The sequence below is a fragment of the Sesamum indicum genome, linkage group LG2 (assembly GCF_000512975.1).
Source record: "Sesamum indicum cultivar Zhongzhi No. 13 linkage group LG2, S_indicum_v1.0, whole genome shotgun sequence".
NCBI lineage: Eukaryota > Viridiplantae > Streptophyta > Magnoliopsida > Lamiales > Pedaliaceae > Sesamum > Sesamum indicum.
In genome coordinates, this window is record NC_026146.1 from 10493425 (window position 1) to 10519410 (window position 25986).

Below are 25986 nucleotides of genomic sequence, written 5' to 3' on the forward strand. Positions count from 1 at the left end.
GAAACTGCACTGAAAGGTAAACAAAAAATTCAAGCAAATGAATATCTAGAAACTACCTTAGAGAAACAAAAATCAAGAACTTGCTATAAGCTTCAAGACATTAGACGCTCATCTCCAGTTCGTCAGCTGGTACGGAGAAAAGCATCGTGTGAGCTGACGCAGCTAAAAAATGCACTGATACTGTCCCTCAGCTGGACAATTTTCTGAATTTGTTTCTTTGCTGTATGAGAAAAGGCATATTTGATTCGTTCTTGAGATGAAGTTATCGAATTTGGAAAATATAGCACGTGAAAAAGAGTCTATTACCAGTCGTGCTCTCTTATCTGCAACGTATGCCGGTGGAAGCTGAGAGAGTTAGAAGCCTTGCTAGGACTAGAACAATTGAAGTGTCACCTTAAGCTTGTTCTGTTTCCATTTAGGCAGCTTGTTGAAGGCACTTTTAGCCATCCCGAATTTCTCCTTGAACTCTTCCGAGGACAAGTAAGTCTGCGGAAAAGCATAACGAAATCTTAGACGAGATATCATACGTTAAACAATTAGGGAAAAAGTTTGTCTGACTGCATACCTCTCTCTTAGTCACATCAATATCTTCAACTGGATTATCCGATACCGTTGTAAGACGCTCATATGGGTATATTGGAAGCCCTTCGTCGTCCTCAGGTTCATCCTCCTTTACATCTTCTTGTATGGTTTCTGGCTTGGGTTTCAAGTGTTCCACTGAGTTTTCCCTGGAATTCCCTTCGGATCTTGGTTTGGATACCTCGCCGCTCGCTTTGACATTAGCAAAAGCAAATCAAATTAAAACCTCCAAGAATGGTCAATTGGTGGACTGTGAAAAACTTAAAAAGTTGTCATACTTTTAAGAGAATGAGGAATAATGAATTTCCGAGGAGACCCTTTTTTTTCAAAACCTGCACTTAATGCTGCTATAGCTGCTGATCTTGAAGACTGGTTATCTGATTCCGGGACAACTGATTTTGGGAAAATCTTTCTCACCATTGGAGGAGGAGTCGACAAATTTCTTGTGTTGGGATTCTCAAAAGTGGATGCTAGAGCATTGAACGCAGGTGACCTGCCTCTTACACGAACTCTGTCTGGGCTAAAAGACACGCTTCTGGAACGCTGTGGTTTTTCTGGTGCGGACGACCTTGCACCAAATACAGGTATTCTCCTTCTTGGTTTCTACATTGCAACACGTACGTAAGAACGAAAAAAAGAAGAAACAAGAAAAGCGGCACAATGTGAGGAAGAAAATTCTACTCATGAAGACATAGACCATATGCTGAGATAACAGGTAAAGGAGCAAACAAGAGAGCAGAAACTTACATCCAACACTGGAGTTCCTTTTAGAATAGCAAGTTTTCTTTGGAAAGAGTTACCGTGCATCTGCAACAATAAAAGTAATCAAGGTATATTACAAAGCCATAATTTCAAGAAGTGTGTCAGACGTATAAAGATAGGATTTACAGCAGATTTTTTGGGGTCCCAAGTGAAAAAATGAGTGAAAAATGCTGGCTCGCTTCCTTCCATAACGATATATAATGGAGCTTGAGGAGATAAATTCTCATGAAGAAAATCACGCTCCATAAATTTCTGTTGGAAGCAATTGAAAGATAGAAAGATAGTCAGAATAAATTATCAATAATGAACCAGCAGAGTTGCAAGAGCTAAAGTCTGAGAAAAAAAAATGAAGGTATGTAGTCGAAGAGGATTGATAAGATGGCTAAATTATTTTGAATATGTTAAACCGAGTTATCCCACTCCCTAAGCCACCATAATATTACCCAAAGCCAAACACATCACACCCTCAGGATTAGTATTCTGACTGCTTTAAACGCCACAGGCCGTGATCAGATACCATTGATGTTGAGAACTTCAATAATAAGCATGATGTAGATCAATCTTCACTAGGTACCAGACCATAGTTCGTCTATAGCAGTATAAGTTTAATAATGATCAAAACGTAATCAAGTTACAGCATACCTCCCCCAAACTTAAAGCATTCATCTTATTCTTGGATTCAACCTGTTGCCCAACCCAGACATAAATATCTGAGCGACAATCAAGAATGAAGATATCTTCAGTCATTAGATCATCCTGGCTGAAATTGTATACCTCTGTTGCCTGCAATAGAAGTTAATCTCAAATTCTTAGAGGATAATCTATGCTATCTCTATGTAGAAGAGAGAGAGAGAGAGAGAGAGAGAGAGAGAGAGAGGGAGGGAGGGAGGGAGAGTCAGCTAAGAACAGAAACAGAATACAGGTCACGTATATTACCGGTATATTTTGCAGGCAAACATTGACATCATGCTATAGGTTCTGAAATACTACACTTAATTGCCAAAAAAAGCCTTTTTCTTTCTTGGACACTCAACTCTAAGAGATAAGGGATGATAGAAGAGGCACAATGAAAAAACTGAGAACACTGATAAAAAATTACTGTTTTTTCCCCAGATAACAGTGCAATATGAGAGACACACCTTCAGATCTCCTGAAACCCAGCATCACATTCAGTCATAGTCATGCAAAGAATGATTAAAGAAACAAGTTAATTGAATTCATCTATGCATAAAAAAAATTTAAAAGAACGGAAAATCGACAACGACCCTATACCCTTGGATAAAGTGCATGAAAACAGATGAGGATCACTTTCAGCTACTCTTGCAATTTTCTGGCTTGGGTATTCAGTTTTTTCACCCAATAACTCCCAAAATTGATCGGATTCTGAACCTTCTTTGTGAACTCTACACTGCATGTTCGGCTGCAAAATACAAAGCGCAACAAGGACAAGTTATGTAAACTCAACAGAGAATATCCACCAACAGAATACTTAACACGTCTTCCGTACTTCAAGTTTTTCCCTCACTTATGATTAAGATATCATCCCATCTTCATCCCAAATTATGAGATATGCTTGATGAGATATAGTATGTTGCCCATTGAAGATTTGGAAAAAATCTTGATACTAAAATCTTGTAAAGGGAAACATGCTTAACAAGTAGACCTTTATAACATCCAGCTGCCTCTCAGCAAGCTCCTGGTCGTCAGATGTTGTCAGATTTCCAGACCAGGTAAATATAGAGGATCCACTGTGTAGAATGTAACAGTAGGAAGAATTCAATGATGATGCCACCTGAATCAATTAATAACAAATTCAAAATCCTATAAGAATAGCACAGGAAGATTAAAAAAGAGTTTATAAAGTGATCCATGCATATAGCTGAAACCATAATACGCCATTAGAATGAACTTGTACCTCATTCAGGAAATAAATATCATGGATGGGCCAACAAATGTGGCTGTTGGCAAAAATTGCTTAAATTTTTTTGGCATGACATCAATAAAGTTGTTTCCATTGTAACAAAATCAGCATTGTCAGGAACTATCTTCAAATGATAAATTCATAAGGAAAAGAGTTGACTCATGTCACTGATGGTACACATTCTTCTAGAAACTCTTCATGCAGGTTCACTATTTCTTTTTTCCTCTTTTTCCATCTAAGATTCAAGTCCAATATAGAAAAGCTAAGTGCTCTTATCTGAGTAACCACAATGTTTGTTTATACAAACACTTCTAAAGATGCCATTTCCCAAAACTAAGATATGGACAATGATATACAAAAACTTTGACTAGCCAGTTGGTGCAAGAAACTGAAGGAATTCTAAAAAACCAGTTTATCTCAATACAATGTGAATAGCATATTGTGGGCATCTATTTCTTTCTTACTATACTATCTATCTCTTAGAGTACTATCCAGTGTAGCAATGGAGCAAGTGCCCCTCAACCTGAGTTCAAATTTCTATATTTCAAGGATGCATGTTTTAAGCTTTAAAGGATACCTACCGTCGTTGTAAACATGCCAGTCAATTTCGCCATACGATTGAAATTAACTGATGTCTAATTGCACAGGCTTGAGCCAAACATACCATGCAAGCCAGCAAGAGGCATTTCGAGAACCTAAATCTGATTATTTGTATGGATGAGAATATAACTTTCCACATGGATAGCAATATGATTTTTGAAAACTCGAAAAAGTGATAGACCAGGATTACAAGAGAAACAAAGACATGAGCGAGATACTAGTGCCACGAACCAGTTTCCAGAAGCTTATAGAACATGGTGATAAAAGAATTAGGACAGGAGACTTACAGGTTCAACTTGAATTGATTGCATATTCTCGGGTCCACTCCCTTGAACTCGAAATAATGCAAGTCCATCCTCCGAATATGTATCATCTGGAAGTTCTTTCTCGGCTATGTAATTCTTGTATCCCTTACTCAGGCCGCCCTGGGGATGTGCAGATAAAGTTATATTGTGCCCAATATTAGAAACAAATGATATATCAAATTAGTTAGAAGAAAGGAATAGAAATTCAAAACATGTTTATATTTGTTTCTTTCCAAACCTTAAAGACAATGGAGCTCTGGAAAATGGCGAAGAACATGACTGGTTCATGGTCTTGGTAAATGCGAGCCTGGAAGTGCATAAAAAGTGAACTGTTAATATATACAGAAAACCATAAGTTCGCATTAACAAGTGAGATCACAGTAAAAGTAATCAAGAAGGTAATGTGCCTGAGTGGGTATGAACTTCATTGCCTCGACCATCTTGCTAGCGTGTCCACTTGCTGCTACTCTGTCTTCCTATAGAGCATGAATAGCATGATCAATAATTCCATCAGTAAATTTGTGATCCTCAATGAATGATACTAATGGAAAATGCATGGATAAAGAATTGTTACTCAAGACAATCATGAAAGACATTTTATACATTGTCTTCTTGACCGGAATAACAACTATCAATGTTAAATATGTAAATGTTGCTACAACAACCATTTAGCATATTTTATTCAATGATTTTGTAACAAATTTTCATCATTAAAAGGTGACAGAAAATTTTTACTAGACTAACTTTTAAAGAAAATACAAATCCCAAAGCCAGCTTACATGCTTTCCCTAATTTATTTTTAATAATTCTGCATTAGGATAAGTTTATGTATTTTTAATGTGTATCAATTCAAAAATCTCCTCAGGTAGGCTGCACAAGCATTGAAGTAGTTCGTCCAAGCTCCCGCTCTTAATAAATATGACAATTACACATTTTCTCACCTGTTTGTGTTTCTTGGACCATTTTAAGTGGATATTATAGGATGACACAACATTGTTGTTTCTCTTCAGAAAGCATGTCCACTTGTCATATCTTATTAATTGTTGATGTTTAGAGTTGCGAAAGAAGGTATCTCCAGTTTAAATTTTTAAATTTCACTAGATCACTTTTATCATTGCAATTTCAGAATCAGCTAATTGTATAGAACAATTATTTGTCTAACCTTTTGTGGACTTGGACTTTCCATGTGGATAAACATACTAAAACTAGGCAAAATTTTCTTACTAATAGTTAAAATGATAAATTTTGTAATGCTAAAGTACGAACAATCAAGGCAATAATTGAAATCTTCACCTCGACGCTTTGCTTTCCAAACCATGTCCCTATGAGATATTCTTCTTTTTGTTCCCCAGAATAAGAATATTGAAAGATATAGCAATCCCCACTGTAAAACTTTGACTGATCAGAAGCTTCAAGAAGAGTCTTCTCTTGACCATCCACACGCCAAACCTGGCGCACATAAGCAGAAATTTAATAAATCAGTACATGTAGCAGACCAATAAAGGCAATTGCAGTTCATAGGATTAGTTCAATACCTAAGAGAAAGCATTATCAACAAAAGAGAGACGCATTTCTTGTTCTAGTAATAGAATTGTATTCATTCTAGAATGTTTTAAGATTTTCTGGGCAACATTTGAGAGATCTCTCAGACTATTGCAAATAAAAAATACAAAATCCTGAAGACAACTATATACCCTCTTATGTTTCTTGAGCTTCTCAATACAAGTTAGCCATATACTGTAAGTTTTTCCTTCACATTCCAGTCAATTCTCCAAGGCTTTATGGAATACTCTATTCACCTCCAAAATATTACATTTTTAATCTCTTTGTCATTCTCTAGTTTGTTGCTCTCTATAACCGATCTTCTCCCGATGCTCACTTCGTTTGTATAACTGATCTTGGTAAAGTCCTGAAGATGTCTTCCTATAAATTGTACCCGTCCTGCTGATGCAAGATCCCATTATTTGCTTCTAGGTGCAACTTACCCAGTGATGGGGGCTGTTGCCAGGAGCAAGCTAAGGAGTAAGGATACTATTAACATCTAACCGCACACAGGTTTAGGACTATACTGGAGCGAATTATTACAATAGTTGTTGAAAGAGCTCCGTGACTTTCTCTGTTTAACAGAAGAATTTAACTTTATGCACCATCTATTCTAAAGAATTCATGACCAGAACCTTCTTTTCCATGACGATATTAATATCAGAATATGAGAACATAAAAAAGAAAAATATAGATTCTAATTTGACAATATACTCAGCATGAAGCACCATAGCTTTTTGCAATACCTGTAAATCGCCTGTGCAGTCTATATGGAGTTCAGGTTCTCCTTTGGGAGATTCTGTTTTCACAAGACCCTTCACATTAACTCCTTGGCGCTTTAGAAGTGCTAGAGCATAAAAAAGAGCGACTGTAAGAACTTAACAGATACTGAGAGTTCTGTGGTTAATCTTCAAAATATACAACTGTAAATGTATTGTAATGAATCCATGGTTGGAAGCTGGGATAAATCGACCATATATATTACCAACCTGCAACCCTCCCTCTACCCTCCTCAGACCCAGTCACACTGGTTGATTGGGGCCAGGAATCAAACTTCGAGCGGAACATCACTGTCTCATAACCCTCCATCACACGGATTACATGAGATGTAGATCTATCAGGGCCACGAAGTAGCTCCTGTCAAATGAGAACAAGCATTTAGTTACTGGAAAAGATAAAACTTGAAAATCCAGATGGGAAACCTAAGTAGCTAAGAATCAAAAATTACATCAGCTGTGCGGCTTGCAGCTTTCTTTTCGTCAAGAGAAGTATTTTTGCCCATCCAAACAAAGACTTCCATCCCGCAATCAAGAATATAACATTTACTTGTGTCTAATAACTCCCTTGTCAAAGAATCAGCCTCGACAGGTACTGCCTCTCCCTTCTCAACACTTGAACATTAAAATTTAGCTGTCAGCCCTAACGTGTCAAAGTTTATGGTGAACCCATCATAGATCATTGTAATCATGCATTCCTATATGATAGTTTGAAAACAAAATTAAGCAAATGACCTTTTACTTTATTGGGTTGAAATAGAATGTGCAATGCTAATCCATCACATATCAATAGATGCACCCAAGGTCTCTACCGCACAATCCAAGAAAAAAATAACAGTAATATTTTGAAGTATTCTGAAACATGTATGCTGAAGACCAAAGACTTGTAAAGTGATAAGAGGATGAGTAAACATATCAATATGTTTGGTGCACGATTAGATTGAACCTTCATAGTTGAAAAATACTTTATCAGCACCAGAAACACACAAACTATGAACTCCTCATCCATTCAGTTGGAATTTGTTCCTCCCATAAACATCAAGGATATCACATGCAGTTAAAAGACAAGATAACAAGTAATCCATAGTATTGAGCATGCGATGCATGTGAAAGAGACCAACCGAAGCAATATGAATGGAAGAATTTAAATACCAGAAAAGCTTAGACGAAATAAGATCAGCACTCATGGGTTCATCAGTGTTTGTTTTTTTTGGAAGTGGAGCAAAGCCACCAAAGAAAACCCAAAATTCTCCAGTCTCAGCCTCAGCCATTAATCTTCCATCCTCTGCAGTCAAAAGAAAAGGAAGCCGTGATGCAAACATCACTCAGTAACTAACATCCAAAGGGATGCAAGTAGTAGATTGGTTACCAACAGCTGCTATTTCACATTTTCCATCATGATAGGTATCTTTAATGTACTGAACAACTTCCAAAGCTTTAGCCCTCTCTTGAATGGAAGAGTTGGAACCATTGAATTGAAAAATTTTAGACTTTGTATCTAGAATAAAGACGTCATCATGGTTTAGAGAGGATCGAGCAAATGTCACCTGTCCAGCCATAAGCGGGATGTTATGGTAAGCGATCTATATTTGGATCATGAATCATCAGAAGTGTAGGAGGAACATCAAAACTTGCCTCCTTCACATGAATTACATGCTTTCCTTTACATACATACAAGCGGGTCTGGTGCTCCTCAGCCTCAGCATGTTTGAAGCCCGAGGCAACTCCGCCTTCTTGAGGTATTATACATGGCTTAAAATAAGAAAGAAACTTCTCAGTTTCATGGCCTTGAACTTCACGATATTGAACAGCACGCCCGCCAAGTACTGCATCTAGTTCAACTGTTTTGATGGCTGCCGTGCCGGCTTCATCCTATGCAGAACATTATACACATAATCAGGTAATAATTAGTTTAGAAGGGGTTAAACATCATAGATAGAAGAGATTTACCTGACTGGTGTCTTTGCCTAACCAATAATGAATATCATGACGGAGGGCACCACTCTTCAGTGCAGTTGTCTGCAAAAAGGACACTGAGATTACATTGAACCACATTCCTATAAGATAATAATCTGTAATAACAAGCATAAGACATTTGCAAAAACTCAAGGCACTCAGAGGAATAGCATAAGAGGTCAGTGACATCCCTATTTCCTGATTTTACTACTAGAAATGCTAGCTTAGGCAGGTAAGATCAGTCTGAAATATCCTGGAAATGTTTCTTGGGTTAGGAGTCAATAGTGTACCCGCCAAATCATGAGCGGTGCACCCTAGAGTTCACCCGCTAATATCATTCACTCTTACTTTCTCACTGGCAGCAAAATTATACTCATTGTCACCCTAATGTATTGAATGAATAGCATCTCTTATATTTGAAACCATGCAGATAAGTATAAGCAAAAGATCAGAGGGACAAAACAATTTGAAAATTAGCGTTTTATGGTGGGAGAATGGTCACAGGAAAGTTTAATGAAAAGTAAAATTTTACTTAAGGCCGTCTACAAGACCTGATACCTATGGTTTTACTCTAAAAAATGGCCTCTTGCTGTACGGACGTTGGATAAGGCTTGATTGCTTATCATGCCCTCGGGGGATGATAGCATAAACCAGCCCTATTCTAAATTTTATCTAACCGGGTAAAAACTCAAATAAAATATTAATTTATCGTATCCCACACTTTATCCAATTGGATCTGTCAACCATTTATCGCTTAATCTGTTAGGTTAGGAGTGTCTCAGTATCGAAGTGTAATAGAAATTAACTAAAAGGGACCACTAGCACCATTTAAACCAATTGGACAAAGAACTATATTTTATATGCTTCAAAGCAATTGCTTTCAAGTATAATATTTAATTTTACCCATGGACAAACCAGAGCGCGAACCAACTTTTACTATAGCACTTGTGACAGATGCATTGCAAAATGATGGATAAGCAAAGGCATTAACAGTATCCAGAAGATATAGCTGATAGGATTAAAGATTTCATGCAGAATGCTAATAAGAGGCTCAAATCAATAATCTTGACATCTCTGCCTATCCTTCAAGTACAATGTTTATGGTCGTTGCAAAAGTGCAAATTTGACATCATCACAAGAACCTGAATTCAAACACTGGTAAAACAGAATGTGGAAGGATTAAGGAAAAATATAAACAAATCAAGCATCCAAGAATCTCTATGCATGGGACATTTTAAATTTCTTCAGAGCAGAAGGCGAAGAAGAACGAAAAGACAAAAGTTATGCAGATGGACATGCGCTGATACAGACATTGAGATCAGTTCAACAATTGTAAGTTCAATGTGCACTATAGGCGCAAAAAGATTTCTCTAAACCAGAAAAACCCAAAACGTACCTTAAGAATCACATAAGAATCTCCAGTGAAGAACTTTCCATGCAAGTCTTTTGGGACTGCAACCGGCTGAAAATTTTCAATCCGCCATATCTCAATGCCACTACACTAAGTCAAGGAAGCAAATGTGTAGAGGCATGACAGCTGAAGCATAACTTCAGAACAACTGCAGTCTCTAGTGCAATTGCAATTTAAACGTCTATTCAATATGCTCTACATAAGTTCTTCTAAAAACTCAATTCGTAAACAGTAATGAGCAAAATCAAACAAATGTTTTAGTTGCAACTTTCATAATGATATGAAGGAAAGTTTAACATATTAAAATGAGGATACGCCTTCTGTCCTGCCCCTTGGAATGCTGGTTCCAAATTTCTTGCTGAAACAGACATAGTATTTCTCAAATATCTCTAGAACTGTCTTGTCCAGAAGTTGACCTGAAACAACAATGGGAAAAATTAAAAAAGTCATTAACTCAACAGGGGTGATTCTGCTCCACCCACTCATTACTGAAAAGAAAAGACAAACCTGGAAAAATCAAATTACCATTAATTTTGGTATCAAATATAGGAGGCAAGACAGTGAGTCATCTAAAAAAATGATGTCACTAATATAACAGTAAACTTACTAATGAGCAGCCCAACGCACGAAATTAAAATAGATAAACAAAACAATGGAAGAGAGTGAGAAATCTCAAACATGAATAAGTAGGGCCTTGCAAGGGAAAATGTTACTTGATAGATCTCAGTTTGTCAGCAAATGGTCAATATTCTTCGGTTATTATCCATACAGGTACGCTCTTAGCAATTATAAACCACGTAGCCATTGTCCTCTTATCAAAGCACATTTCTTCAGTCCAAGGCCATTTCCTACCATCTAAAATATTTGGTGCACCGAAAGTGGTATCACTACTTTGTGATAACTTTCCGAGCTCATACTAAAGCAAACATGAAAACAAAAATAAGGGTCACTTTCAACAGTGAATGCATCATAAGTATGTTGAAACAAACAGTCTAACAAAAAGACTCAATTGCTTTACATTTTTCTCCACACTGCAAGCCTTCGGGACAAAAGGGTGGAAATAACAACATTTTTTACAACACATGCTTCTCCCTGTTAAACATTCCAATTCTATCCAGGTTTGAGCTTCTGACTCTTCCTGTCATATGGAATTCAGTACCATGTTATAAATGAAACTCAACAATAACCATCACACTGGCATCCTTTATTTCTCCAGGCAAAGGCTCTACTTCTAATGTTGTTTTTGCAGGTATGCCCCTTAAATTCTGTATATAACATGCTAAAAAGTGATCTAATTTGGTATGAACATGACCTGCAGGAACTAACCGCTTAAATCAACATCTCTCTGTAAAGACCTGGCGAATAACAACCGAAATAGCTTTAGATCCATTTTTTATCAAGATAGGTAGGTACAACAGATCTGCTCAATACTGAACTCCTCTTTTCATTTTAAAGGTGGAGAAATTGAATCCATAAAGGAACACATTGCAGTCCACAAATTAGTGGACAACCCTCAAGAAAATCTCTCTTCTCTGTCTCACATGCACCAGTCCAGATCTGATGGATACATGGATCTGCTCACTCTTTCTGTCCTTAATTTCTTGGGGTCATATATCATGACACCCTCTCATTTTCAAGGCAAGAACTCTCAGTGCCAAAAGGGACATGGTCATTCTCAATATTCAAACATAAGAAACCCCTCAAATTACAGTTCCAACAAACATGGACATGTCCAAATGAAAAATGGTAGCTTACATGATCATCAAGTTTCAACTTTGATGGTTAAACCACATCAACTAGCCACACAGAGACAAATACCCCCACACAACATAGCATTTGGGCATCCTAATACATAATACACAATCAATCTGATATTAATATCTATAAAACAAGGTCTATAAAAATTACAAACAGAAGTACAGGAATTTAAACAGCGGAATGCTGTTGTGCCAATTACCTTATATTTCACGATGAATAACAAAAAGCCCTCAAGCCCACGTGAAAATGCATCAAACAGATCCAATATAATCACTCAACTAAGTCTAATGAACCAAAACAGAACCGCCAAGATTCAAGAAAATAAAAAGGTGGGAAGAGAAGAAAAACGGATACAGAATTTTCTGACAAGAAAAGAGAGGGAAAAAGAGGAAAGTACGTTGTGATGGAGAACTGGAGGGACTGATGATCAGTCTTGCCTGAAGGCAAACCTATCATTAACACAGCTTTTAAAAAATGAACTGTAAAGATCCATTACAGACCATAGAACAAACAGAGAAATCAATCCCATTAACGAAAAACAAAAGAGAAATCAAGTCAAGGGATCATGTTAAAATCAATCAATGCCTATTGGTATGGATACAGCCACCTTTTCCGAGTGGTCTCAAACACAGTAAAGATAAAAACAAAAATAGAGAAACGGAACGAGAGTGGGAGAAAGAAGAGGGTAAAGAAGAGTTGATGAAATTTTGTGTGAGTTGATCTGGTGGGAAGAGAATGCTGTTTGGAGTAAATTCCATTGTTATGGTGGGCAATGGAGCTGAACTCCGAAGATTGGGGAGCGGCCATGATTCATGCATCGCCATAGAGGTGAAAAAGGGGTTCTCTTGCATTGCGTCGCTCGCTGGCTGCCCTGTGATGCGATGCGAGTCACTCTATCACAGCATGTGGAAGTAGATGCTTTCTTCTGCGCAGTATTTTCAGTCGTTAGATGATCTTCCATAATATTCATTTTGTTTATTTTCTTTTATAATTTATTCATAGTAAAAATCATATTCCACATGCACGGTAAGAAAACAGCTCGACAACTCCGAAATTTTGATATTAATCAACATTAAATTGATTAATAAGTAAAATTCTTGCCATATTCATCGTTAATTTACATTATTTAATATAACAATTTTACTTATGATTGAATTTAGCAATAAATTATTTAAAATATATATTAAATCATCGAGACCAACAACAAATTCAACAAAAATTTTAGTTCCTAATTAACTCAGAATTGATTTTAAAATTAAATTTTTTCGTAACTAAAAGGGCCATTACCGACGCAATAATAGCGTGTAATTTTATCTATAAAAATGAACTTAACCATACAGGATAAATGGTAAGATTGAGAACTCATAATTGAAAATTTATGTATTAGAATTTCATGAGATGTGGAAATGAATATCTGGTTTATAGTAGTTTCTTATTCTTTTGTTCTTTTTAAATGTATTATTATTTAATTCATAATATATTTAAAGGATAAATACATTTTCATTTTCCAAGGTTTGGTATAATTACTTGTAAATTCCTTATAATTTAAAAAATTATATCTAGTATTTTTGCTTTTGTCTAATAAAACTCCATTCGTTAGTCAAAATTTAGTGAATTTGTTGATATTAACAAAAAAATTAAATGAAAATTGATACTTACACTTAATTAACTTATTTATGACTTATTACAGGTCAATTTTTTTTTCGAACTAAACTACCCTTAAAACGATGAAGATATAATGCATTAACACGTGAAAATGTATTTGGGTAATTTGGTCATAAAAAATTTATTTTACATGCAATAAGTCAGTAATAAGTCAATCATGGCTTAATATAAATTTTTTTAATTTTTTTTAATATCAGCAATTCGGCGAACTTTTACTAATAGAGAGACTTAATTGTTAGACATAAGCAAACCTCAGGTTTACTACATATAATTTTTCAAACTAAAAGGAGATTACATGTAACTAAATTAAATTTCATGGGAGAATAATATAATTATCTCTATATTAATCAATGGAAAAAATGCAATTCACCCCCGGTGTTATAAAAAATATAGCAAAATCCCCCAAGTTTACCGGTGCACTACACGCACATCATGTGCTTCTGAACATAATTTTATCAATAAAAATATTATTATATATATATATTTAATTTAATATATTTATATATTATATATTTATTTAGTTATATAAAAATAATATATATATATATATATATATATCATTTCTTCCTTCTAGTCACCGGACCATCGCCTCCTCTGCCGCCACCATCTCTCTCTCCTAGTAAAAAATAATAAAATATATTTAAAAAATTTAATATATAAATATTAAAATATATTAAAAATAATATAATTATCTAAGATAGGAACGATATTTTTATACAGCAAGTAAATTAAATATTACATTTATTAATCTTAAAGTAAAATGTTATGCTAAGAATGGGTTATTAATTTTTTTATTAAAAAAATATATTAATATAGATTTTTTAAATATATTAATAATAATCCTCAATTAAAAAATTATTACTTTTTAAATGAAAAGCCCAAGTCGCAATTTGTAATTGCAATTTGGTGCCGAGTTGCAATTACAAATTGCGACTTGGGCAATTTTTCATTTTTTTTGTTTAATCAAATTTTGTATAATTAATATATAATTTCGTTTAATTATATATAATTAATATATTAAAATTCAAAAAATTATAATATTAAAATTATATTAATTTAAAAAATTACAATTAAGTGTACAAATGTAATAATGTATATTTTTTTTGTACAATTGTAAAAAATACAATGAAATATACAATTATTCTTGACAATCCGATATCAGCACATCTGATTGTGTAGAAGAATTTCTTTGTTGGGATTGTTTAGATGAAAGGATTCGAATGACAGTGGTCTCAATCCGTAATTTGTCCTGATGGCGGAGAAACGACGGCAAACAACTTCAATGCAAATATTGACGGCGGAAATACTTTAAATTTTCAGATCTCAATAAATACTTGATGAAAATTGAGCAAGAATGGTCTCTTTGGAATCATCTGGACGAGAGGATCCGAAAGGCGGTGGTCTCAGACCGTGATTCATTCCAACGGCGGAGAAACAACGGCAAACAACTTTGCGCAGATTTTTGAAGATATGAAGATTTTTCCTTCGGAAATTTGTGCAGAAGTTGTTTGCAGCTGTTTCTCCGCCGTCAGAATGAATCATAGTCTGAGACCACCGTGCCGTTTGAATCATCTCGTCCAAACGATTCCAATGAGACCAGTCTTGCTCAATTTTATCAAGTATTTGTTGAAATTTGAAAATTTGAATATTTCTACCGTCAACGTTTGCGCTGAAATTGTTTGTGGTCGTTTCTCCGCCGTCAGGACGAATCACGTCCTAAGACCATTGCTGCTTGAATCCTCTCATCCTGACGATTTCAACGAAACCAAGTTTACTCATTTTCGTCAATATTTCACAGAGATTCGAATAATTAAATTTTTCACAATATTTTTTTTTATTTCAGCTAAAATTCTTAGCATGATTTGTTTTTAATTAAATTAACTACTTTTTTTTTATTAAATTAACTAGTGACCGCGTGGCTTATTTTATTATTATTTTTTTTATTTTTAATATATCACCACGGTTTATTACTGCGGTAATATAATTTTTTTTTTTAAAATCAAAATTATGACACTGCGTTTACAAGACGCGGGCTATTTAGATTTTTATAACTTTTCCAATAACATCAATTCTCTAATATTTTTTTTTCGTATTTTTTAAATAATTTCACCCTAAGAATAGGTGAAGCCCAAAGTGTATCTTACCCTTTAAAATAAGCCCAAACCTTCGACGCCTGAACTCCGTCGACCGTTGAACCCAACACCATTGATTCCGTCAAGAAGCTGCAGCATCGCCTGAGAGCTGAAGCCTTTTCCAGTACAAGCCTTTGGCTGATGCCTGGCGACCCACCGTTAAGCTCCAAGTGATTCTTTTGTTTAACTGTAAGTATTGAGTTTTCCTTTATCTTCTCTTGGTCTTCCGGCAGCTTACTGGTTATTCTGTTCAACATGACTGACTCTCCGGGCCTGATAATATAGAGTTGGAAGTTGAGGGGTGAACGCTGTCCCTGCTGTTTGATGCATGTTAACTGTTCGATGGAATGTGTGAATGCCATTGATGTACTATTCATTGATGTCAAGTGTTAATGAGTTAAGCTGTATGTATTCAGGATTACTGCTTGTATTGAGAAATACTCACCGAACTACTGGATATGAAATTGAGGGACTATTTCTTCAGGCCATGTTTTTGTAAAGCGTTTCTCTAACTTTTGTCTTCACACCCGGTGACAGAATTCTCGTATTTGTATGGTCGTTGGTCTATATGGTTGATTGCATATACCTTTTGTATCAGTTTAAGATCCAAGTGAATGGAACTCTCTCTATTAGATGGGGTATGATGTGTGTCCTCATGTTATACATGTCGAGTTAACGTAACTTGTAGATGCATCGTCAATCAAGGGATGCTACCGATTTCATATCAACAAGCTACAGCTTTGTGAAAATATACGTTTTTAAATTATACTGCCTAAAGTAAATTGAAGACACACTCGTTTGTGTTAGAGGGAATAATGTAAAATTGTGGGGGATGATGTCATTTTCTTATGTTAGAGTTGGAGGTTATGCATTTGACATGTGGTAGAAAAGGTCAAATTTTTTTAAGTACAAAACTCAAATGAAAATATAAGGCTTAGTATGTCCGAGACCTATTCCACACCTTGTCTGGTTCTGCATTTGGTTTTCAGAATAGTTATCTATTCGTCAGTTGACATGACTGCATTTACAAAGCATGCATTTATATTACTTGTCTCTTTTCATGTCAAGGTGATACAAGGATCCTAAAAATGATTCATCCTTTTTCCTTGGAGATATGTTGCTTCTACCTTTGCTTTCTAAAAATCCTACTACAACATGTTTGCATCCCCTTTTTCCCACCTTGTAGTTTCAGACAATGTACTACAATGAACTTGCTAATACAACTCAAGCTATAAGTTGGTAACTTGTGAGGCCTGTGGCATATGTTACTTAAGCAGACTTTGCCTTTGAACTAGAGGGTTGAATGGAATATCATTTCTGTCAAATTACTTGGCATGTGGAAACTTGATATCTACTGATACACATGTCCCTTTGCTCCAGAACGCAAAAGATCGGGAACTTCTGAATGACGAGATATTGAAAAGGGATGTGGTTAAGGAGCAGAAATACTGTGAAATGCTTTGATGCTGTTACAAAATTCTCAAGTTCGCAATGGCTTTCTCCATCCTGCTCGTATACAGACATTTCTTACAAGAAACGAAAAATGGCACCATTGCAGGTAACTAGGTTAATTCTTTCTCACTTCTCTGTGTATGCATGGTGTGGTCTCACATACATCTGAAATCACCTCGAGACGCTACTAACTTCCAGTGTTTCCTCTTTACATAACTAATTTTTTTAATTCACTATTTAGTCTTTATTTAGACTCTTGCCTCTGTTCTGATGTAGGAGCGCAGGATGATAGATCGATTCAGGCTATGGGCTAAAGGAGGTGATGGAGGAAATGGTTGTTCCAGCTTTCATCGCAGCCGTCATGACCGCCGTGGTAGACCTGATGGTAGGTCCTTATTCTCCTGGAGTTGCAGTGATGAAATTTTCACTACTGTTATGTTTTTCATCTACTTGACAGTTGTTTCTTTAACCTGTTGGAATCACCCTTTGTTCTTTCTGCTCGAGCGCCCAATCACTTTAAATAATAAAATGAAAATGAGTAAGAGTGTAGTCATTTTTCTTTCTTTGAACTTGAGTATATGAAGGTTTGGTATTATAGATACAGTGAGATTGTTGCAGACTGCAGGAAGATTGATATTTAAAAGGACAGGCTAGATTACCCTTTTTTTTTTTTTTTAACATAATACACCTTTTCTGTTGCTTCAGATTGAGCTCACCAACCTTTCTTATAGTCTCTGGAATAATAAACCAAACCAGTTATTGGTTTTATTCACCTTTACTTGAATCAAGTAGCAGATGAGTATTATTTTTATTTGCTACACAGTCCTTACATGTCACCTCCTTAATTTGATTTGTGGCATATTACAGGTGGGAATGGTGGAAGAGGTGGTGATGTGATCCTAGAATGTTCCACATCAGTTTGGGACTTCAGCAGTGTGCAACACCATGTTGTGGGTTACCCTTTCTCTGATTCTCCTTTGATATTTTATGTCCCTGCTTGTTTTCATCTTTGAGGATAGCATATGTCAGTGTATTGCACTTGTGCTGCATAAAAGCTTCCAACTAACAGTTATGAGATTGCCAGAATGCAAAGAGAGGAGGGCATGGGGCTCCCAAGAACATGATAGGAAGCAGAGGAGCTGACAAGGTTTTACTTTAGTTCATATGAGCGCATCTTGTCAGATTTCAGCTTCAGTCTCTCTCTAGTGTATAATTAGTTTTGAGTGACTGATGAACATGTTTATATGATAGGTTGTTTTAGTACCTGTTGGTACTGTTATTCATCTTCTAGAAGGTGAACTTCCCTCTTCAGTTGAGACAAAGTCTTCTGTGCCCTTGGATCCTTGGGACATTCCTGGTACACTTGATTGTGGTTCTCCCGAATCTTCTCAACAATCTCCTGCTGCCAGAAGTGGGAAGATGGAGAAGACAGAAATTTGTGGTGAATACCCTGCTCCTTCAAGTAAAGAAACCTTAAAAGCACCAGCTCCTGCTTCACAGTTTGAAGTTTCTCCTCGATCTTCTAGAAATAAATCCCAAAATGAACCAAAAGCTCATTGCTTTCACAAGGCACAAGGCTATAGCGAGTGGGAGGATTTGGACGACCAGATGAGTATGTCTGGACCAGAGTGTGAGGAAGATTTGGAAGATACTGAGCAAATACAATACAATTTTGCTGAATTAACAGAGCCTGGCCAACGAATAACTGTTGCTCAAGGAGGTGATGGTGGCTTGGGCAACTTACATACTGCAAAAGGTTCTAAGATTTGCGGAGATACTGACTCAAATGTAGAAGTTTCTGATGATGACGATCATGCAGCACTTAATGTCGGCTTACCTGGTTCTGAGGCCGTTCTATTACTGGAACTCAAGAGTATTGCTGATGTGGGCCTTGTGGGGATGCCAAATGCTGGTAAAAGCACACTTCTTGGCGCATTATCAAGGGCTAAACCTGTAGTTGGCCATTATGCCTTCACTACTTTAAGGCCTAATCTCGGGAACTTAAATTATGACGATATTTCCATTACTGTGGCCGACATCCCAGGGCTTATAAGGGGAGCACATGAAAATCGAGGCCTAGGACATGCTTTTTTGCGTCACATTGAACGAACGAAGGTCTTGGCTTATGTTGTAGATTTAGCTGCAGCAATAGATGGTAGAAAGGGTATACCCCCTTGGGAACAACTGAAAGATTTGATGTTGGAGCTAGAGTTCTATCGCTTGGGCCTCTCTGACCGGCCATCATTAGTGGTGGCAAACAAAATTGATGAGACAGGGGCAGAAGAAGTGTATGAAGAATTAAGACAAAGGGTACCTGGTGCCCCTATTTTCCCAGTTTGTGCTGTTCTGGGAGAAGGAATACCAGAGCTAAAAGCTGGTCTCAAGATGCTTGTGAATGGAGAAGAGTCATCAAAACTAAAATTGGATAGTCTTGTGCTTGATTAGGCTATTTTGGATTTAATAGATGGCAGCAGACTTGCCTAGTTCCCTTTCCTCTATAATTATTTTAAATTAATAAGAGAATAATAGTTAGATAATTTTTAGGTGGTGTTTTTTCTTGCCAATCTATCGATAGATCACTAGTAATATATATTGTTTGGTTTTGTTTTCATTCTTAATTTTCAATTTTAGTATTTTCAAGTGGTGTTCTGTCTGGATTAGGATACTTTGCGATTTTTTTTTTGTTTTTTTACAAAAACACGTTATATTTTATAATATGTTTTTATATAGAAAGACGTGACGAAATTTATGTTTCTCCTACAAAGACAAGTTCAAACAAACATGACCTCACAATTTACAATAATTTAAAATTAAAAATGACCTTTTGGAAATGAAAACAAACGAGGAGTTAATTAAATTTTCATTAAGACAATTTACACTAGAAAAAATTTCTTGGTAATTCACTAAATATTGAGTAAATTTTTATTGATTTTTACAAAATTTAAAATACGTTGATTCCCAAAAAATAAAATTATATTTTTTAAGGAAATAAAATTATTAAAAAAATGAATTAGATGAAAAAATTGTATCTGTGTAAAATGTAAATGAAAGAGCCCAATTTAGATACTGGGCCGCAGCCTGAGAGAGAAATCACAATATTCAATTTCACACAGCCCAATATGTGCCGTGGCCTCGGCCCACATCTGGAGAGCCCAATGAATGCCTTCTATTGCAGCTGGGATAGAGAGACTTCAATTATCGGAGCTACAAGAGGTAGAACAGAATGTCGGTGCTTCCGGACGAGCTGTGGACGAGAATAATGGAACTCGGAATTCAGACCAAAACGCTAGATCACAAGAACCTTTGCTGCCTCTCCATCGCCTGCCGCCGCCTCCACCGTCTTGCCGCCGACGATTCTCTTTGGTCGCGTCTTCTTCTGTCCGATTTTCCGTCGTCGGCAAGGGATTTGAATTTTTTAAAGAATAATTATAATAGCACTAGTACCATTAGAGATAATAATTTTACCTCGTCTTCAGCTGCAAATGTCAATTTTAAAAGCCTCTACAGAATCAGGTAATTTGGTTCTCTTTTCGCCTGTATTTCTTTGGTAATTGTATTGTTAGAATTAGGTTCAAGGGTAAAACTATGAGGTTCATCTGTTTCTTTGGTAATTGTATTGTTAGAATTAGGTTCAAGGGTAAAACTATGAGGTTCATCTGTTTGTGGGCTTTATGTTTTTTGGAATTGAAAAAGCTGGTAGGAGATTTATTTCTTCCCTTGTTGCCCGCTAAGCGTGGATGAGTAGTAAAATTGCTGAGGTTCTTCTTTTGAAATGATGATGCTTGTGATTGTGTGATGTCTGAATTTATCTCTGTTATGCATACCAGTTCCTGATTGAATGTTTGAGGAAATAACTCAAACTGACTGGAAAGATTATATTCGCAGTAATTGATGAAAACTAGCAATTATTTGGTAATTCCATAAAAAGGGATTCTTCTGTGCCTGTTAATGCGAAAAGTATGACCTTTTATTGGTTCTATAACTGAAAGGGTTAAATAAGATGAACTGAACCGTTTCCAAAAATATGACAGGTATGAGAAGGACAGAGAACAAAAGCGGCTAGCTCATAGGAGAGTTGTTCTACGAATTGAGAGTGAAATAGCTGAGCGTCTGAGGAAAATTCAGGAGATAGAGCTTCAGACCTCAGTGGAGAAAGAGAAAATGAATACCTCAGTTGCTGAGTTGCTGAATATTCACAAGGTCAGGTAATGAAGCTTTGTGTTGAGTTGTTTACTAGCTTGTAGCATGCATTATCTGTTTTGTGTTTTTTTGAAATGCTATTTGTGATGTCTAGTAGAGCTGTTTGAGTTTCATGTTGCTGACAAGAACAGAATGATGCAGTATTGTTATTATTTGTATGATATTTCTCCCCAATGTTTTGAGAAGTGGGGGAGTATTTGCTGCGAAGTACTCGGAAACAAAGTTGTTTTGGTGCATGTATGCAATTTAATTTGGAGTTTATGTAAGAAGGTTTGATCATGAAGTTGGAATTCCTGGAGAATATGTTAACTGACTCAAGTAGTTTTCTGTATTCAAAACAAGGTTGCAATACCAAATGCTGCACCATACTTGCATTTGATTTGCTTTTAGCTCTAGTTAGCATATTGCATTTTGGTTTGATTTTCTTTTATCTGTAAACTTCTGCTCTTTTTCCTTTAAACTATTGTAAAATGTAATTATCCTTTTTCATTGATGTTCACCTGCTAGTGATTTTATACTTGTGATGCTGTCAGGCAAGCTTCTGTTGCATTGAACGTTTGGCAGCCAGAGATTATCCGGGGCAGACAAAGACAGATGATTCAGCAAAGCAATGTGCCTGTTGACTTTCGGATCAGTGCTCTTGAGATGGAGATTAGCCTTTGCAAACAACAGATTGCAGGGTTTGATAAAGCACTTGTGAGACCATATATGAATTTACTTATAATATGTTCTCCAAATACATTAGTTTACTGTTTTCAGAATATCTAAGTGTTGCTTTGTGTTCAATTGCAGCGAGTAGAAAAAAGAAGGCTTGATGAAGCTAAGGAACAGCTGGCATCGGTGAAATATCATCCGTTGCAAGATTTTAGTAGCACTAGTTGCCAGCCGAATGAGTGCAGGAATAGAAGTAAAAAGCTGAAACATACGTCAACAGTAAGCTCAAACTGTTTCTTGAAATTTTAGTCTCTATTGTAAAGCAATCTTTTCTATTCTTTGAGTTTATTGATGAAATTGTGCATATACTTCGAATATTTTCTAGAGATCTTTTTGTCACTTGAATCCATAGTTCCATACTCACCGTAATTTAATATTGTAATGGAGCTATTCTGCTACCTTTTGTACGTTAATGATTTTAGTGCTTGATTTTATCGACACAGATGTAAAGATGATGAAACATATGTGATTATGGGAATTTTAAGCATCTGGACGTTTTGAGGGAAAGATCTGGGGACAGTCCCTGAGCATAGAAGTCGGAGCAAAATTTAGTGAAGCAGTTTTTTGACATATTCGTGAGTTCAGGTAATAAGAGTTCTTGGATTCAATGAGGGACACCTCAAACGTGTTGGTTGAGTATCTGTCTTTGCTCTGAGTTTGAACTTCCATTTAAAAAGTCATAATGCCTCTTCCTTTACTCTCGCAACAAGATTTCTCATTCTGCGGGAAATAGTGGAATATCAGTTTCTGGGTTGAGTTCCTCTGGATTCTGAATGTAGTTGCCAGATCATCAGTGGAGTATTTTGCATGTGACTTGAATTGTCTTTTTGTATCTTGGCCGGATTTTGTTTTTAGTCATAAAAACCAGCTCTTTGCCCTATGAATTAAGGTATGGACTTCTGTCATTCATTCGCCACTTATCCTCTCAGGCAATTGCTATATACTGAATTGAGCTGGGCAGCGCGAGAGTACTTCTGGCAGACGGACTCAGATGTTCAGCTATGCAATGTGCCATTACTTGGTTTGTGATCCCTGCTCAGATTATGTGTATATGCTCGTGTGTTCGGATACATCAGTTGTACCACATTATATACTGCCATATGGACTAATTGAAACATTTTCATTTTGTTAAATACATATTAGAGTGATTGGGATGTTCTGCAGAATATTTATGGTCATTTCTTAGTGGAGATATAGGGTGAAGAAGGATTGTTCCTGGCGAAAGTTAGCTGGCTGCATCTCACATTTCCTAGATTTTAAGCTCAGTGATGGCTACCCAAATGAACCCAGTATTAGTTACATGCGTTCTTCTAAAGTCGGGTCTATTTACCAGTAGTTCCCAAATGTGGACTGTTAATTAGGCCTGTTAATGGGCGGGTGGGTGTTTGATCTACCCGGCCTCGAATTTGGACCCTACAAATATCCATCCTAATTTTTTCATACCCTATAAATATAGTATCCTTTGAGATACCCATAGAGGGTCTTATTCAAATTATATCAAAAGAGTTGGGTAGAGGTTGGGTTTTACGTATTTGAGATTCATTTATTTTTTTCCTTTTACAATATGTTTAAAAAATAAAAGTTCTCGAGTTTTAAATTTACATTTAAGTCAAATAACGTATGTTGTGAAATTAACTTATTGATGGATTTTTATGACTTGTTAGTCGATAAAATAATGTTAATTATTTAAATTTTGGTAGGTGCAAATTGATTATCATTGAAATTCAAAGAATGAATTTGATTCCCAAATGACGGAGTGATATTAACAAAATTCTAAATAAGAATCTTAAACTTATTTAAAATAAAAGATTCGATAATATTAATTAATTTTTCAAATTGAGACAAGTTAAAAATAAAAATGAAAATGTAAAAGTTGGAGATTATGTATATTATATTTAGCTTTCATTTAGATCTCTTACGCATTATTTGAATTTTGCATTTACATTCAATTTTGTTTTGATAAATTTTAACAATTTGAGTTTAAATAAATTTTATTTATTTCATATTACTCAAATTAACTCAATTATTTTTCTCCATATTCTTTTATTTTTTAAATGTCAAGTTAAGTTTTGTTTCATTTGAAAATAAAATTAAATTGAGTAATTATTAAATTAATATGAAAAATTTTAGCATATTTCATCAAAGGTTTGCATAATTTGTTTTTTCTTTTGTTTTTTTAACTCACGTATGTACCCACTCACTCACACATATTGCCGATAGATTTTGAACCCAATATCTCCACAATGAAATGTTAATTCTCAAATCATTGGTGTGTCTCCTAGAAGACAAAATTTTTATAATTTAATATAAATAAAATATGTAAATCAATGATTATATACTGTTATTTTTTAAATATTAAAAAAATTTAGTCGATTGATTTATTAAAAAAATAATTTGTAGTTAATGGATACCTAAATATATTTGGGCTTTAAATACTAAAATTGATGGCTATTTTGGGGTATTAAGTCATCATCCATTCTCATAAATATTTTAGGATAATAGATCGTACTGCCATTCATTTATCATTGAACAACTAGTTGGTAGCCGTGCCAGAATTGTATTCTAAAAATTAAATCAAATAATAAGTAATTCATATTTTAATATAAAAACAGTTTGATAATGATTACTTTTATATTCAAAATAGAGGAATTCACAAAGTATAAAATATACAAGTATATCTTTTTATTTTGAATTTTTAAATAAATATAAAGAATAATCTACTTATCTAAATTTAAATCGGATATAAAAATAATTCAAATGATAAAATAAAATTGACAGACACTATTCGAATATGGGACTCAAAGCAATCAAGATTATTTTTTGAGAAAATAAATAAATAAATAAAACTTTAGGTAATTCAAACTTTAAATGCCACGATGATTGACGTTAATATGAAATGATAAAAAAATTCAAGATCTAAAATTAAAAGAATCAATAATTTATTTTACATTTGACATCTTAAATTATACTACTAACTAATTTATCTTAGAAATCTTGACTATAATGCTAAATACTCATATATACACATTTAAATTAAATAAAAATGAAAAATATTCACTTAAATGGCAAAATAAAATTCGTATATAGAGCGTGTCCAAGTACACCAATACACTCTACTTATTTAAATAGCCTCAATGTTTAATTGCATATATGTTATTATATAGATTAGAGCAAGACTGACTTTGAAACATGTCATGAGGTTGTTGGTATTCAGTCAGAGTCGAGCTCAAAATATTCTGTTCATAATAAGCTCATGATTTGAGCTGTTTTCATTTTTATTTAGTTAGTATATATCTTTTTACTTTTATAATTTATATATATTTAACTTCATATTTGATACTGTATCAATTCTATATTTAAATTAATCAATATCTTATGTTTTAATTTTAAATAATAATAAACTATGGTGTTTTTATTTATATATTTAATTTATGTACAAAAACAAGCATAATCAGCAATTTAGTAAGTTTTAATATGACACATATAAATTTTATATTAGATTTCGATATCCATTTATAATTTCTTATATTTTTTTAAATTAATAAGTCTTAACAATTAACTTATAATTTTTTATATTTATTTGTGAGTATATATTTATACCAAGATACATAGTATGTAATCTATTTTATTACTTATAAACTCAAGTCAAAATTTGATTTACATATCTATTTTCTATACTTTAATAATTATTTACTACTAAACTAATTTGTAGTTTATATTTACAAGTCAAAGTTACACTTTTTAGTCCCACAGGTTAGGGGTTGACACATTTAGTCCCATACCTTTTGAGATTACCAATTTAGTCCCCAAAATTGAGAATTGAGATATTTGGTCCCAAATGACATTTTCTATCAAAATATTAGGGGCACATGCACGTTAGTGGGACTCTTTGGAGGAAAGCGTGGAACTAAATGTGTAATACTAGAAAGCATGGGGCTAAATATGTCAACGCTCCCTAACTTCTGGGACCAAAGTGTAATTCTGCTGTTTGAGCGATATGTCTTGCTGCATTTTCTTTATGAAGAAAATTGTACATCACATAGGGTTTTTACAACCTTAATTTGCGTCCATTTAGTTTTCTTATGTAGGCTTTAATAGGCAGAAAGTACATACAATATTTCCTCATTTAGGATTTCTTCTAAAGGTGTTAAGTTTTTTCTGAAAAATATTTTAGGGTCCTTTACTCTCTCGAAAAGCATATTGCATGTCGTTT

The 25986-nt window shown here is 34.9% G+C and overlaps 3 protein-coding genes across 4 annotated transcripts; 2 read left to right on the top strand and 1 right to left on the bottom strand.

Annotated features, from left to right (window-relative positions):
* Window positions 1-12328, bottom strand: LOC105155722 (villin-4; the record flags this gene model as incomplete). The annotated part of the gene is given in 24 exon segments (XM_011071643.2): window positions 1-220; window positions 307-486; window positions 566-771; window positions 858-1182; window positions 1327-1386; window positions 1468-1593; window positions 1984-2124; window positions 2481-2491; window positions 2614-2761; window positions 3005-3133; window positions 4150-4287; window positions 4406-4474; window positions 4575-4643; window positions 5461-5616; window positions 6456-6556; window positions 6699-6846; window positions 6938-7100; window positions 7638-7770; window positions 7855-8032; window positions 8121-8357; window positions 8436-8504; window positions 9838-9937; window positions 10168-10268; window positions 11810-12328. Coding segments are annotated over 22 exon segments (2877 nt in total). The 5' UTR covers window positions 10224-10268; window positions 11810-12328.
* Window positions 15360-19499, top strand: LOC105155723 (probable GTP-binding protein OBGM, mitochondrial). Of its 2 annotated transcripts, none has more exons than XM_011071644.2 (6): window positions 15360-15596; window positions 16788-16965; window positions 17136-17244; window positions 17727-17809; window positions 17944-18006; window positions 18111-19499. In XM_011071644.2, exons 2-6 carry the CDS (start codon window positions 16834-16836, stop codon window positions 19302-19304), a joined length of 1581 nt encoding a protein of 526 aa, XP_011069946.1. In that variant the 5' UTR covers window positions 15360-15596; window positions 16788-16833; the 3' UTR covers window positions 19305-19499. The 2 variants fall into 2 exon arrangements, with proteins under 2 accessions (XP_011069946.1, XP_011069947.1); XM_011071645.2 differs by having other exon boundaries at window positions 17144-17244.
* Window positions 20046-23259, top strand: LOC105155726 (F-box protein SKIP24). Its single transcript, XM_011071646.2, has 6 exons — window positions 20046-20372; window positions 20891-21064; window positions 21593-21755; window positions 21852-21992; window positions 22217-22358; window positions 22703-23259. Exons 1-5 carry the CDS (start codon window positions 20083-20085, stop codon window positions 22220-22222), a joined length of 774 nt encoding a protein of 257 aa, XP_011069948.1. The 5' UTR covers window positions 20046-20082; the 3' UTR covers window positions 22223-22358; window positions 22703-23259.

Excerpts from the sequence above, each read along its gene's own strand:
- LOC105155723 (XM_011071644.2), top strand. The coding sequence starts at position 16,834 with ATGTGGTTAAGGAGCAGAAATACTGTGAAATGCTTTGATGCTGTTACA. Across the intron at positions 16,966-17,135 it reads GAAAAATGGCACCATTGCAG|GAGCGCAGGATGATAGATCG; the intron begins GTAACTAGGTTA and ends GTTCTGATGTAG. Across the intron at positions 18,007-18,110 it reads GAAGCAGAGGAGCTGACAAG|GTTGTTTTAGTACCTGTTGG; the intron begins GTTTTACTTTAG and ends TTTATATGATAG.
- LOC105155726 (XM_011071646.2), top strand. The coding sequence starts at position 20,083 with ATGTCGGTGCTTCCGGACGAGCTGTGGACGAGAATAATGGAACTCGGA. Across the intron at positions 20,373-20,890 it reads AAAAGCCTCTACAGAATCAG|GTATGAGAAGGACAGAGAAC; the intron begins GTAATTTGGTTC and ends AAAATATGACAG. Across the intron at positions 21,756-21,851 it reads CAGGGTTTGATAAAGCACTT|CGAGTAGAAAAAAGAAGGCT; the intron begins GTGAGACCATAT and ends GTTCAATTGCAG.